This window comes from Pterocles gutturalis, unplaced genomic scaffold, assembly GCF_000699245.1.
Source record: "Pterocles gutturalis isolate BGI_N339 unplaced genomic scaffold, ASM69924v1 scaffold30567, whole genome shotgun sequence".
NCBI lineage: Eukaryota > Metazoa > Chordata > Aves > Pterocliformes > Pteroclidae > Pterocles > Pterocles gutturalis.
The window spans coordinates 2,948-15,932 of NW_010108892.1; the positions used below are offsets into that span (position 1 = coordinate 2,948).

Consider the following 12,985-nt stretch of genomic DNA (forward strand, 5'->3'; position numbering starts at 1 on the left):
GTTCCAGTGAAACACTGGAATGGGGTGTAGTCTTCAGATAGCGTGTTGTTTTCACCCTTGGATATTTTCAGAACTTGGCTATACAGGGCCCTGTGCCACCTGATACATCTTTGATGTTGACTGTGTTTGGAACAGGAGGTTTGACTAGGTGGCCTCCAGAGGAAGTCCCTTCAACCTAGACTTTTCTGTAATTCTAAGTGTTGTCCCTCATTGCTCATTACTACCACAACTTGTTTCTGTGATGTCTGGGTATCTTTCAGCCGTTTAATGTGTAACTGTACCAAAATGTCAATGTTTGCGATTCCATTAAGAGGTTTTACATCTGCCTGTGACCTAGCATGGATAATTGAATTGTCTTTATCCATGGTTTTGATTTTGTTTTTGTCTAAATAAATACTCTTGCTTTTAGGTGTAGGTTGTTACTGAGCTATTAGTACCTGAGAAAAAATAGTGCTCAGTGCTACAGGTTTTAATTGAGATTGAGGCCTTCTGCCATGTAAGTTCATGTTGTTTATTCTAAAATTACTTTTTGTGGCTATATGCCTGCTTTTCTTGGAGCAATTCTGTCCCCAGCTCCTTCGTGTCTGTGATTAACAATAGGATACCATATAACAAGGTTAAAAGGTGCCCTGGATTTTGTTTTTCATCATGGCAGAACACAATTTTGTCATACCGCTTTACAGCTAGTCGGAGTGGGCACAATATTTGGACATGCTTGCATGTGTCACCTGTAGCACTGAATAAACATGAAGAATGTTTATGTTGTCCTTGAGGAGTGCAAGGAGATGTTTTAGTGAGACTGACAAAAAGAGAGATTCTGTAGTTACACCATCCATGGAAGAACCTGAGTGTGCTCTACTGAACTTTAACCTTGAATTTTAGTGCTATGTCTGCTAGCATGAGCGTTAAGTCCTTGTATCGCCACCACAGCATCCCCTGTTAACTGCCAACAGTGTTCTCTGGGCATTGGCTTTTCAACAGCCTTGCTTGGCCTTGTCGGTGAAGTTGATGTAAAGTGGATCAGGCAGAACCTCCTTGTCAGGTAAAGGTAGGAGCAGTCTGGTGCTGTTTGATCCATAGTGCAGCTTTTAAAGCCCTTGGATCATTTTTCATACATTCATGTGCTTAAAACAGGAGGAAAGGTAGATAGGGGACCAGCATGTCTATGGTGAATCCTGCTCTTGATGTTTCCATCACCTCTACTTTATCACAAAAGCAGCAATTTAAAAGAAATTATGAAGGGCTTTCACCTGGCTAGTCACTTCTATCAGCAGATTGGAGCTCTTAGAGTATAAACAAAGGAGCTATTATTTTGAAAATGTGTGCACTTTGCAAAGAAGGACATGCCAATTCTTTTGGTTCTATAAAAAGGTTTACTATACTCTTTTCCTCTCCAAGTGATCTGTTTTTACTTGGAGTTTTGTCAGTTTTTGTTTTTTTCTTGTGCACACTGATGTTGGCAAGTTGCTGAGAAGATGAAATATTTTCCATCCCTGTTGGTATTGATCTTATTTTTGCTTGGCTTTGCTTTACTTGATTTTTATTCTTTCTTTCTTTATAGATACTGGCACAACTTTTTTAGCAGTGGGTCTTGCAGGGTAGCGTTTTTAGAGAGGGAAATGGTGGTGGTTTGGGAGTTCTGTTTGCTTTAAAGAAAAGATTACTTAATGTGATTTTAACATGTACTGGTTCATTTGTTGTTTGCTTGTGATTACTTGTTTTTAGGAATCTTTTGCATGATTTAAATTTTTTGCTTTTTGCAGGTTTTTTTTTTTTAACTGGAAGGAGAACATTTTTCATAGAGCTGAATGTTGTGTTTAATTGAGGCAACTTTGTGGATTTTTGTAGGGGAACAACAGCACTGAAACTTGTATGAAAATATAAATGGTTCAGTGAGGAATGTGGATCTCCTCTGGTAGAGAATTTTGTTACAAACAGCCATTTTGTGGTTTTTAAGGGAAAATCTGAGCCACAAAATAAATCTAGGAGTGAAACTATTGAGACACTTGTAGAGGAAGTTGTCAGGTAAATGCCTGGTCTTTGTCATCATCTAATTTGTCAGATAGCCTGTAAGGAAATGATGGCATAGTATTCCTAAAAAGTTCTTTTTCCTTCCCCCTTTTTCCTCAGACTGTCTGTGTAGAAAAAAATGAAACCTTAGGTGGAACATGTTTGAATGTTGGATGTATTCCATCCAAGGTAAGTTTACATAGTTTTGTCATAGCTTCATTAAAACCAACATATGTGTATCACTTGAGAAACTCATCCTTAATCTTTTTCCAAGATTGATGTACTTTATTTAGAAATTGAAATTGCAATCCAAATAAGCTGAGGATACAAGTAAATAACACAAAGGGTTAAAAAATTATTTGCTCAACAGAAATGTTTTGCTTGCAAACTGTTTTGTGGACTTTCCCAAAAGAAAGAGAGGAAGAGAATGAAAACCAGAGGTGCATACAGATGTGTCTTCCCACTCTGATGAGCTTTTGAGTCTGTGTTGTAACCAGTCACTGACTGCAGTGTGAACTGTTTCAGATGGTTGTACCTCTTGCAGTCTACCATGTGAAGTTCTTGATTGCCTCCTATCAGTTTGTTCAAAATAAACCTGTAGTTTTGTCCAAGACAAGGAATGCTGAACTTTGTCAATAGGGGTAGAAAAAGTAAATCTAAGTTACAGGGAGAGGGGCACCCCTGAAAAATCATGTACTCTGTTTTTTGTTGGATGCACCATGCTCTGACGATAGCTGTCTCTCTCTCTGACTATAGAAAAAGCCTAGTTGATGAGCTCTTGGAATTTTAGTCTAAGCTAAAGTAGTATTCTCACCAGCCCCAAACGATGGCCTGGAGAGTGGGGCTGGTAGTGCTTGTGTGGAGTAGTGCAGGTGGGGAGAGAAAAGGGAGAGTACAAGGCATGCGCTCGGAAAGAAGGGAAAGGTGGGAAGAAATTCAGAAGAACCTAGTATTTGACATTGCCAGTCCAGTTTTAAGTAATTTCAGAACTAGGGCCTTTTTAAGAACAATGCTAGTGCTAGATGGCCTTATTACTCTGATCTAGTCTGTCTAGCTGGGTGCTAATGACTCTGTCTCATTAGCACCCAGCAGGTGAAGGAAGACACAAGTCATGCCAGGTTTGTAATGTCTGTAGTAACAGACATAATTTTCTTACCAGGATCCCTCCTAACTATATTGCTATTTATAATCTGTTTGCTTAGAGAGCTTCAATTAGCATCGTAAGAGAGAATGCCGTATAAATACAAAGTTTTAAAAAATGATATATTAATTTTCCTAAACGTTTTACTAATAGTTCTACTAAAGTTCAGAAGATCTTAATATACTGAGGAAAAACTCAAAAATGAGGTGTAGATCAACACAGTGTTACATTTAAAGCTGGGAACTCTGCTGGGATCTATTTCACTAACTTTTTTTCTTGAGTCTTTTTTTTTAAATCCTTTGACGTTCTTAAGAAAATAGTTCTGAACTCATGGCTAAACTCAGTTGCTATCCAGAATTTTTTCTGAGTGGCAATAAATTTCTTAAGAAGTGGACACATAGGCTGCATACAGTAATAGTAGTTAGTAACAAACTATTTGAAAATTCCTTTCCAAAAAGCCACCCAAAATAATATATTTGGCATGGATTTTTTTCCTTTTTTAATTGAAGTCTTAAGTCATGGCTGTGTCTTCAATAATGTTGAATGCTACAGAGGCAGGGTTGTGACAGTTATGTGAAATGAGCAAATGAATTTTAGAGAGTGAGAGTTGATAAGGCTTATAACAGCAGAATTATTTTACTCTGACAGTATTAGTTTTACTCAAGCATGTGTATATAAGGCAGGTATCTCAAACTGTGCTTTGAATGTTTTACTGTGTTTGCTTTCACTCTGCGCAGACTTGTGCTATTGTCCTTGAAAAGATACTGATAATTTCATGTTTGGGATGACTGTAGTGAAAGATCATTTTTCTTACTAAGATCCCTCCCTAACTATATTGCTGTTTCTAATCGAAATACAGTTCTAGAGGTTCTGCATTTCAAGCTGCTGATTTATAAACATAATTCTAAAAACAATTCTAACTTTAATTTTGGATTCTGAATGTCCAGTGGCCCAAGCTAGCTCCAAGCCATCTAGCTTCAGCTCAACTAGCTATGCAGTTGTAGTAACTTTAGCGCAACTCCTCAACTACAAAAATTAACTCACAAATGTCTACATGGGCTAAAATTATAACAAAGATTTCAGTATAGATTTTCATCATCCAGTTTTTCTGTATCTTCTTTTTGTTGACAAGTAATCTCTTGTCTGAGGTAATAAGAAAGTTCTCCTGTGAGTCAGTCAGGAACAGAAAAGAAAGATAATTCTATTTTTTTTTAAATCCTTATGGGGTCATTCCCAATTTCTCTGGTGAAATGAGCAAAAAGGATAGGTGTGAATTTAACTGTTTTCTATTTTTATGTTAAATATGTAACTTTATAAAACACTTCAGTAAGAGCTACTGTGTATAATTTCTGTGTTTGAAATAACTTTTTAAATACATAGGTCAGGCTTTTTCTTCATAGTGAGAATGTTTTGCAAATAATATCAATTATTTTTTTCCTGATAATATAATAAATAATTAATTCAGTAATGAATGTATGTCCCAATTCACATTTCTGTGTGTATATTTTAGGCCTTGCTGAACAACTCACATCTGTATCACTTGGCCCATGGAAAAGATTTCGCTAATAGAGGCATTGAAAGTGAGTGTGAAGAGCCTGTCACTGCCTGTTAACATAAATGGTTTCCCTCAACAAGCAAATTTAATCATTCAGATCTGACTACTGTAGTTTTCTGGTCAGAAAACTTTTTAGACCTGTGAATAATATCCTTTATCTGTCAGTTGGAGGGTTAGGGACATGCCTCTGCTCCTTGAACCCTGAATCGTGGATAGATAAGTTATATTTGAAAAGTGCTTTTTAACATAGCAGTTGTTGAATGTAACCTTTAGCGTTTAGTAGGGCTATTCAACACATCTTACCGTGTCCAAGCTGGTAATTGTGTCTAGGTTAGCTCCTTTAAATAAAAACACTGCATTGCTTGATAGAAGGGTTTTTTTAACCTTAGTTACAGGAATCCGCTTGAATCTAGAGAAGATGATGGAACAGAAGAGTGGTGCAGTGAAGGCCTTAACAGGTGGAATTGCTCATTTATTTAAACAAAACAAGGTTAGTTGGAATTCTATACTGAGGTATATCCATGATTTTTTCCTGATCTGAATTTATTGCTTTTTACATTTTCATATTCTTGCCACGGAAATTAATTAGAGTGACTAACTTGACAAGGGAGAATTTGAATGCTTCCCTTCTAGGAAATTTTTAAATGAACAATTCCTTCATTCTTAATTGACTTAAAAGAATAGTATACAGTTACTTTGTGATTTGTTCCAGATTGTGATGTAAAGGTAGATGTTAGCAGTTTCTCTAAAGCATTAGTGCGACTCAGATTCAATGTAGCAAACTTATAAGAGTTACCTGAATCTGAATTTACTGTGTTCTGATCACTAAAGGTTGTACACGTATCTGGATTTGGGAAAATAACTGGCAAAAACCAAGTCACTGCAACCAAAGAAGATGGCAGCACACAAGTTATCAATACAAAGAACATACTTATAGCCACAGGCTCAGAAGTTGCTCCCTTCCCTGGAATTACTGTACGTATTTACAATCTTAATAGTACTTTTTTTCAGTGTGTTATATCCACATAATTTAATGTGTAATAATTTTTTGCATCTGATTGCACTTCACCTCCTGTGTGCTTTATATATAACATACAAAAAAGATTGTTAACCTCTCTCTCTGTTGATTTCTTCGTCATTAGATTGATGAAGATAATATTGTGTCATCCACTGGTGCACTGTCACTGAAAAAAGTTCCTGAAAAGATGGTTGTCATTGGTGCAGGAGTCATTGGTGTGGAACTGGTGAGATGATATTTAAACCATTTGGTCTTTAATTTATAAAGGAAAGGGGTATTATTTTTTTGTGTTATATTTGATTGTGTTGCTCTGATTTAACAGATGTTTTGTTGAGCAAGTTGTAATGAAACTGTTCAGACTTCATAGCCTGCTAGCTCCGTTTTCTACCAAAAAAGCTGGGATAAGTGTTTGTAGGATCAGTATTCCTGCAGCTGGTTAGCTAAGCAAAGAAATGAGAGAGGAACATACAGCGCCTCACATACAGGGGTTTTTTTGTGGAGTTAACTTTCCCTAAGGTTTGTACTTGCTGTGCATGTAGATGAGAGAACTTCCTTTTAAAGGGAAGCTCAGTTTAAACCAGGATAAATTCTTGTGCATAGCACTTAATCGCAAGAAATTTTAATGTGATCTGATTGTACACATTCTATTTCTAAAACCAAAGGAGTGGGGACTTTGTAGTTCATCGTGGTCTGAGTCCTTTGCCTCACCCCTATGTGGCTCAAAAAGAATGTATGTTTACTGGTCTTGCAGCTGCTTGAAATTTTGCACATCTGCATAGTGGTTGCTTAGCCTGCTGACCATTAAGCAGGAAAAAAGTGAAATACTGTGTTGGATGTGGCTAACGGCAGGTAAATAGGGTGTATATGGGTTTTGTTGGTGAAGTGGATGACAGTGATTGTGGTTAATAAATACACACAGAAGCAGCAGTGGTTCCATTTTATTGCATAAAATTTCCTTAATGTGGTCTTGTTCTGATTTAATTTGTAGTGGTATTAGAACACCACAAGCAATTTCCTTTGGGTTTTCTGTGCTACGTTCAGATTCTTTGATTTTGAATTTTTCTATAGCTATAACCTAAACCATACCTAATTTAAACTTAATTATTTTGTTAGCTATTTCTTTCAATGATTAAATTAATGGAATTAAGCTTTTAAGTTTTGGGTATGCAAACAAGTAGTGATAAATCCATTTTTTGTGGAAAGGCTGGGGAAAGTTGGACTTGTTTTATTCTACACTAACATTTGTAAAAACTGATCAATTTGCTGTTATGTGTTGTCCTGCTTTTGAAAAGTTTACAGTCTCTGGTAAATACTAGAGTAAATAAATCTGAAGTCTGCTTTTCAAAAACTCTTCTTACCTATATTGTTGTGACTGCAGGGTTCAGTCTGGCAGCGCCTTGGTGCAGATGTGACAGCTGTGGAGTTCATGGGCCATGTTGGTGGAATGGGAATTGACATGGAGATCTCTAAAAACTTCCAACGTATTCTTCAGAAACAGGGACTTAAGTTTAAACTGAACACCAAAGTTACTGGTGCTACCAAGAAACCAGATGGAAAAATTGATGTAGCGTAAGTGTTTAACATAAAACTAAAGGAATGCCATATAGATTCTTTTTCCCAATCCATCAAACCTATTTAAAAATACAGTCTGATATTATTTTTTTAGTAGGAAAAAAAATGGATTTACGATGAAACTTAATTCTTTAGTGAAATTTAATTTTTATGCTGTATTGTAACTTACAGCTCATATTTTTGGGTTTGAGTCCTAGATTGCTTATACAGGAGAGGTTCCACTGACTTGAGTTAAAGGCATGTTAGTACAAAACCAGTGGTGTTTTAGTGAGATCAGTAATAAAAACAGGACTCTAAATTACTGTTTTCATGGAGATCTCTGCTTCTGGTATAATAGACATAGATATCATGATTGTTCATGCAGTCATTTTCAAGCTATTGTTGTCTGCTTACTGGAGAGGACATTTTGTCCATACCTCCTCTTGTCTCAAAATAAGCATGGCAGAGATTTTATTGCTTTAGTGCAGAAATAAATGAAACTACTCCAGAGTGTCTTTTAATGGCCACACTCAAGCCTTTTGAAGACTTGTAGATGAACAGCTAAGATAGAAACATATAAAGCAAATTGCTTTGTAGAAGTAGTGTATATGGACTTCATGTTCTTCATGTTAACATATTCTCTATGCAGAAACTGTAGTTTGAGTTTTAAGAAAATGCTTCATGTTACTTAACAAAAGTAAGCTTAAGTGTTTTTTCATTGGAGTCTTAATATGGTGACGTGTATTTACGGTATCGTCATACCTTGGGATAATCTGTCCTCCACCATTGTAAAGGTCCTAGATTTGGGCTTCTTTACGTATGATGCTGATGCTGGTTGGATCTCTCGTGCAGTTTCTCTATTTAGAGTTTCATTTGGTTCAGGAGTATGCTTTTGAGACATGCTTCCTGATTATCCTCACTTACATGCTTTGGTACTTGCGCTCTCAGAGCATGTGAACTGAAATTGTTCTGGGTGGAATTAAACACAGAGGTGCACTTGAGGGATGCTCCTGATGCAGTGCAGCTGCTAACAGGTGTTTGGTTCTTGGGCCAGAAGAACACTTGCCCAGAATAGATAGCCCTACCCCACCCCAAAATTTATATAGTTTGGATATCGAGTACTCAGAACCAATTATTTTGCTGTACAGATTTGATCCTATCAGGTCATGCTACTTGCTAGTGGATATATGCCCTGAATTTCTGTATCTAAGAGTTGTTAACAGATGTAGTAAGAGTTATTGTCTCTTCCTCCCTCTTCTGCTCCTCAACTCTTGCAAGGAAGAAACATGCGGCAGACTGAATGCAAGTGTTTTGGATGCCAGATCCAGCCAGTAGGTCACCATCTGGATCATATTAGTTATTATTGAGAGAAATACAGTGCTGAAAGTTTACAGCTTAGCATTTTTGATACTTATTTTTCTATAGTGTTGAAGCTGCTGCTGGTGGCAAGGCAGAAGTAATAACTTGTGATGTGCTCCTAGTTTGCATCGGTAGACGTCCTTTTACAAAAAATTTAGGTCTTGAGGAAATTGGAATTGAACTGGATAAGAGGGGGAGGATCCCAGTCAATAACAGATTCCAAACCAAAATTCCAAAGTAAGTAAGACTTAAATATTTTTTACTTTTTTTAAGCAGAACTCTTATTTTGAAAAGTTTAACCTACTAAAGCACTTTTTTTTTTTTCTTAATTGCCAAATAAGCTTTCTTTTCTGAAAGGAAAACTCAAGATTTCTGTTCATTTCAGGATTTAAAGATTTTTTTTAATCAACCTTTGAAGTTGTATAATTTAAAAGTCACTGTGTGTATTTCATGTTACTAGTACTTCTTGAAGTGTGCTCACTTATGGGAACTGCTCTTTTGTACTTGGTATTTCTTTTGAAATTTAGTATTTTAATCTATTTTGATGAGAGTTTTCAGTAATGTGTTTTAAACTGACTATTATATAAGGTAGCCTAGGTATGCTAGGATGTCTTTAAACAGTGTCTTATTCTGTTTCGTTGGTCTGATAGCATCTATGCTATTGGTGATGTAGTTGCTGGACCCATGCTGGCCCACAAGGCTGAGGATGAAGGCATTCTTTGTGTAGAAGGGATGGCTGGGGGAGCTGTTCACATTGACTATAACTGTGTACCCTCTGTGATATACACTCACCCTGAAGTGGCCTGGGTTGGCAAATCAGAAGAACAGCTGAAAGAAGAGGTACTGTTTGTTTTCTTCTCAAAACTGTTTTTCCATCTTGGGTGTGGTTTCATTGTCTAATAGTTTATCTAGCTACTTTTTCCAGGAGAATTTCTGCATTTGAATTTATTGCTTAGGGTATGCGATTGGATGATTCCCTCCTGCATGCCACTCTCCCAAGGATCACAGATCTCTTTAATTACTTCTATTCTGTGAAGTTAATATTGTTCGTTTTGCTAATTAATCTTTTTCTAATGCCCCCTTATACTCCTTTTGGTGGTTGTTCTTATGCATTGCGCTGTGTGTGTCTTGTGAGTCTTTTATTTTTGTATTGCTTCTGTTTTTGTCCTTACCAAATTGCCTGTGTGGTTACATTTAACTCTGTAACATGAATCTGTTTTGTAGGGTATAGAATACAAAATTGGGAAATTTCCATTTGCTGCAAACAGTAGAGCAAAGACAAACGCTGACACAGATGGCATGGTGAAGATACTTAGTCAAAAATCAACAGACAGGATGTTGGGCGCCCACATTTTAGGCGCAGTAAGTATTGTAAATTGTGCAGCTTTCTTGGCCTTGTAAGGGTCTTTTATTTAGTGCCGCACAGTTGCGAAGTAGTTGTCAAGTTAGGGAAATGGTGCTTGTAAAAAGAAGGAAGATTTGAGTCTACCCTAGCCATTTACTGTTCTCTTCTGCAGCCCTGCCCTCCTTTCCACTTTTCTGTTACTTTGGTGTTAGACCCAACATTTTTTTTTCCCCTGGAATTGCTAGGGTTAATTGGTTTCTCTGACCAGTTATTTTTTTTATGAATACCGCCAAATACTTGAGAGAGCAGCAGAAATTGTTGACTCAAGTTCTGGAAGTTGAGGGAGCTGAACAGATTGTGGCTTTTTTCACTGGTGTTTTCTTTTTTCCCCCCCCTCTCTGAACTTCAGACTTCAGCAAAGCTGGTCATCTTATGCCACTGTCACCAAATCTGGGGTCAGTAACTTACGGAACTTTGATTAAAAATCCTTTGTAAAATGAGAAATCAGAAAACTCTATTTCGGGAGAGTATCATCTTCCACTCTCGCACACATTCCAAAGTTAGACCCTAATCTCTCTCTGTTTCTTAGCTTTACATCTTTTTTTTTTTTTTTTCCTAAAGATGTATGCAGAAACACTTTCTTTAAGAGAAACACTAAAACTGCTCTCCATTTTCCTGGAAAGGAAATTTTATTGCTGTGAATGGATATCCTGTCAACACTAGTGGCTGGCTTTTTGTTTCTGAAACCAATTCTTGTAGTTTCTGGTAGGAATACATAAGAAGTTGTTATGCTAGTTATTTTCTCTCACAATGCCTGTCCTTTAAAAATCAACATTCCTTAGAGGAAGCACAAGTTAGGTTTATTGGTGTGAGACAAGTTTTCTTCATTGGGAAAGGGCTGTGGCAATATCTTACTATTGTGGATCTGAATGATAAAAATGTAATGGGAGATTTCACTATTTTTGACTTCTCAAAGAAATGTTCTCTGAGTGAATACACATAAATACAACTCACATTAATAAAAATGAGAGTGCAGATGTAGTTACACGCTTTTGTTTTTCTAGTTACCTGTTTAACTTTCCAGGAGGGCATTCAAGTTTTGAGGAGGTTTCAGTGGTGATCATGTATACTGTAGCTTTGATGAGAACATAGATGTTATCTGACCAGCATCTCCTGGTGGAAAAACACTCAGATTTTGCACAATTCGCAGTAATGACTGAATGCTCTCATTAAGAATTATGTTCTACGCTAGGCTTGGGCATGGTCACCAAATAGATTAAGTATTTATGACTTCGATTAGAACACAGCTGAAGTGCTAGTTATAATACAACTTTGCTTTTTTAGCAAAAGATGCTTATTTACAAGCTGTTAGTGATTCAGGAGAACCTGGAGAACTGCATAAAGATTTGTGCTAATTACAAATACCATTAAATTGCAGGGTGCTGGCGAAATGGTTAATGAAGCTGCTCTTGCTATGGAATATGGAGCATCATGTGAAGATGTAGCCAGAGTTTGCCATGCCCATCCAGTAAGTTTTTTTCTAAACGTACTGTTGTACAGCAGGGTTACACAGACATGCTATAATTACATGTAACTATTAATGACTTGTACCTTTTTGTGTTTGATCTCTACAGACAGTGTCAGAAGCCTTCAGGGAAGCAAACCTAGCAGCATCTTTTGGCAAAGCTATCAACTTCTAAAAGAGCAGATCTTTGTACATGTATGGTACATTTCTGAAAAAGGACTGTGGGCCCTTACGGAAGGCTGAGTCTGAGGATTTTAGGACTGAATTAAGTGAATCTCTTCATTTTAAACATCAAATATTTAAACAAGTAGAGTTTGGAACAAGTGGAATTATCCAGTCTCTGTAAATTTCTTAAAATTACATGTTTATTTACATAATGAATGTTACAGAAAAACCGCCTGACAGAACTCTTCTTCAAAACCAAACATTTCGCTACTGCATGGGATTAGCAGGTGTGCTGGTCAAAACTCTGAAAAGTGTCCAGCATACCTGGTGTTTTTCTTATTTGAAGTAGTTATAGAATAAACCAGTTGAATGCTGGCACTTACAATGCCACTGTCACTTCCGCACAAAAATGTGTTTCCTTCTGAAAGGATTAACTTGGTATTTAACCTGTTTCTTACATATAAGTATCGGAATTTGTTTTGACCTAGTAGTGTTAGGATGCTGGGAGAAGGGCTTGTATAGACCAATTAAAACTATTGACTTTTTAAAGAGAAAATTACTCTGTGTATGTTTTCATATTGAAAACTCATTGGGAAAAGTCGAGTGCTAATGGAGAAATGAAAGTTTGAAGAAAAACTAATCTTATTGCTGCTTAATCTTTTCTGTTTTTAAAACTTCCATTGTCCAGCTCTCTTAAACTTGAAATGCTGAAATTGGTTAGTGAAGCAGCACTTGCTGTTAAGTGCTATGACATGAGGGTTATTCTGCACTTTCCACACAAGGGCTGCAGTGTCAGCTCTCCACACAATTAAGACATACTTTCTTCTTTTCTTCTATTTTCTGCTCTCTTTGTGTCTTTGTCCTTAGCAAGAGAGCTTAATAAATATTTAACATGGCTGGAGGGTCTTCTTGGCCTTTCTTTGCTGATTGGTCCTGTTATTCCTTTTAGTGTCTGTCTTGTCAGTTATGTGACAAAACTCACAAACACATGGCATCTTTGGAAGATCCCTAATGTGGATAGGGAATGTGCCTCATTCCAGTAGCTCATTTTAAGTTTTGTTTTGCAGGGTGCCATTTCATTTTTGTGCTAGGCTCTTCTGCCTTAAAGATTCTGTAATACCTGATGTAAAGTATTCTGTAATACCTGATGGAATTGTACGTGTCCTTTTTCATTACGCCAATGGTATGATAGACGAGAAATGTGCATTCAGAAATAGTGCAAAAGCTACTTAGTTTTGCGTATAGGCAAGAGGTTGTATCCTCCCGCCTTTCTTTAGAGCTTCTTATTAAGTATTGATCCAGCAGCCATAGTGAGC

The 12,985-nt window shown here is 36.9% G+C and overlaps 1 protein-coding gene across 1 annotated transcript in view; it reads left to right on the top strand.

Annotated features, from left to right (window-relative positions):
- The window catches only part of DLD (dihydrolipoamide dehydrogenase), a gene marked incomplete at its 5' end in the record, with an annotated part of 14,009 nt that extends 1,874 nt beyond the window's left edge, over positions 1–12,135 (top strand). The window contains 11 exons of the mRNA XM_010072795.1: positions 2,131–2,199; positions 4,662–4,731; positions 5,096–5,196; positions 5,538–5,681; positions 5,849–5,950; positions 7,103–7,293; positions 8,701–8,871; positions 9,285–9,474; positions 9,859–9,996; positions 11,418–11,507; positions 11,614–12,135. Of these exons, the coding sequence (XP_010071097.1) occupies positions 2,131–2,199; positions 4,662–4,731; positions 5,096–5,196; positions 5,538–5,681; positions 5,849–5,950; positions 7,103–7,293; positions 8,701–8,871; positions 9,285–9,474; positions 9,859–9,996; positions 11,418–11,507; positions 11,614–11,679 (1,332 nt within the window). The remainder of the gene's footprint in view (positions 1–2,130; positions 2,200–4,661; positions 4,732–5,095; positions 5,197–5,537; positions 5,682–5,848; positions 5,951–7,102; positions 7,294–8,700; positions 8,872–9,284; positions 9,475–9,858; positions 9,997–11,417; positions 11,508–11,613) is intronic.
- Between the last annotated feature and the right edge of the window lie 850 nt (positions 12,136–12,985).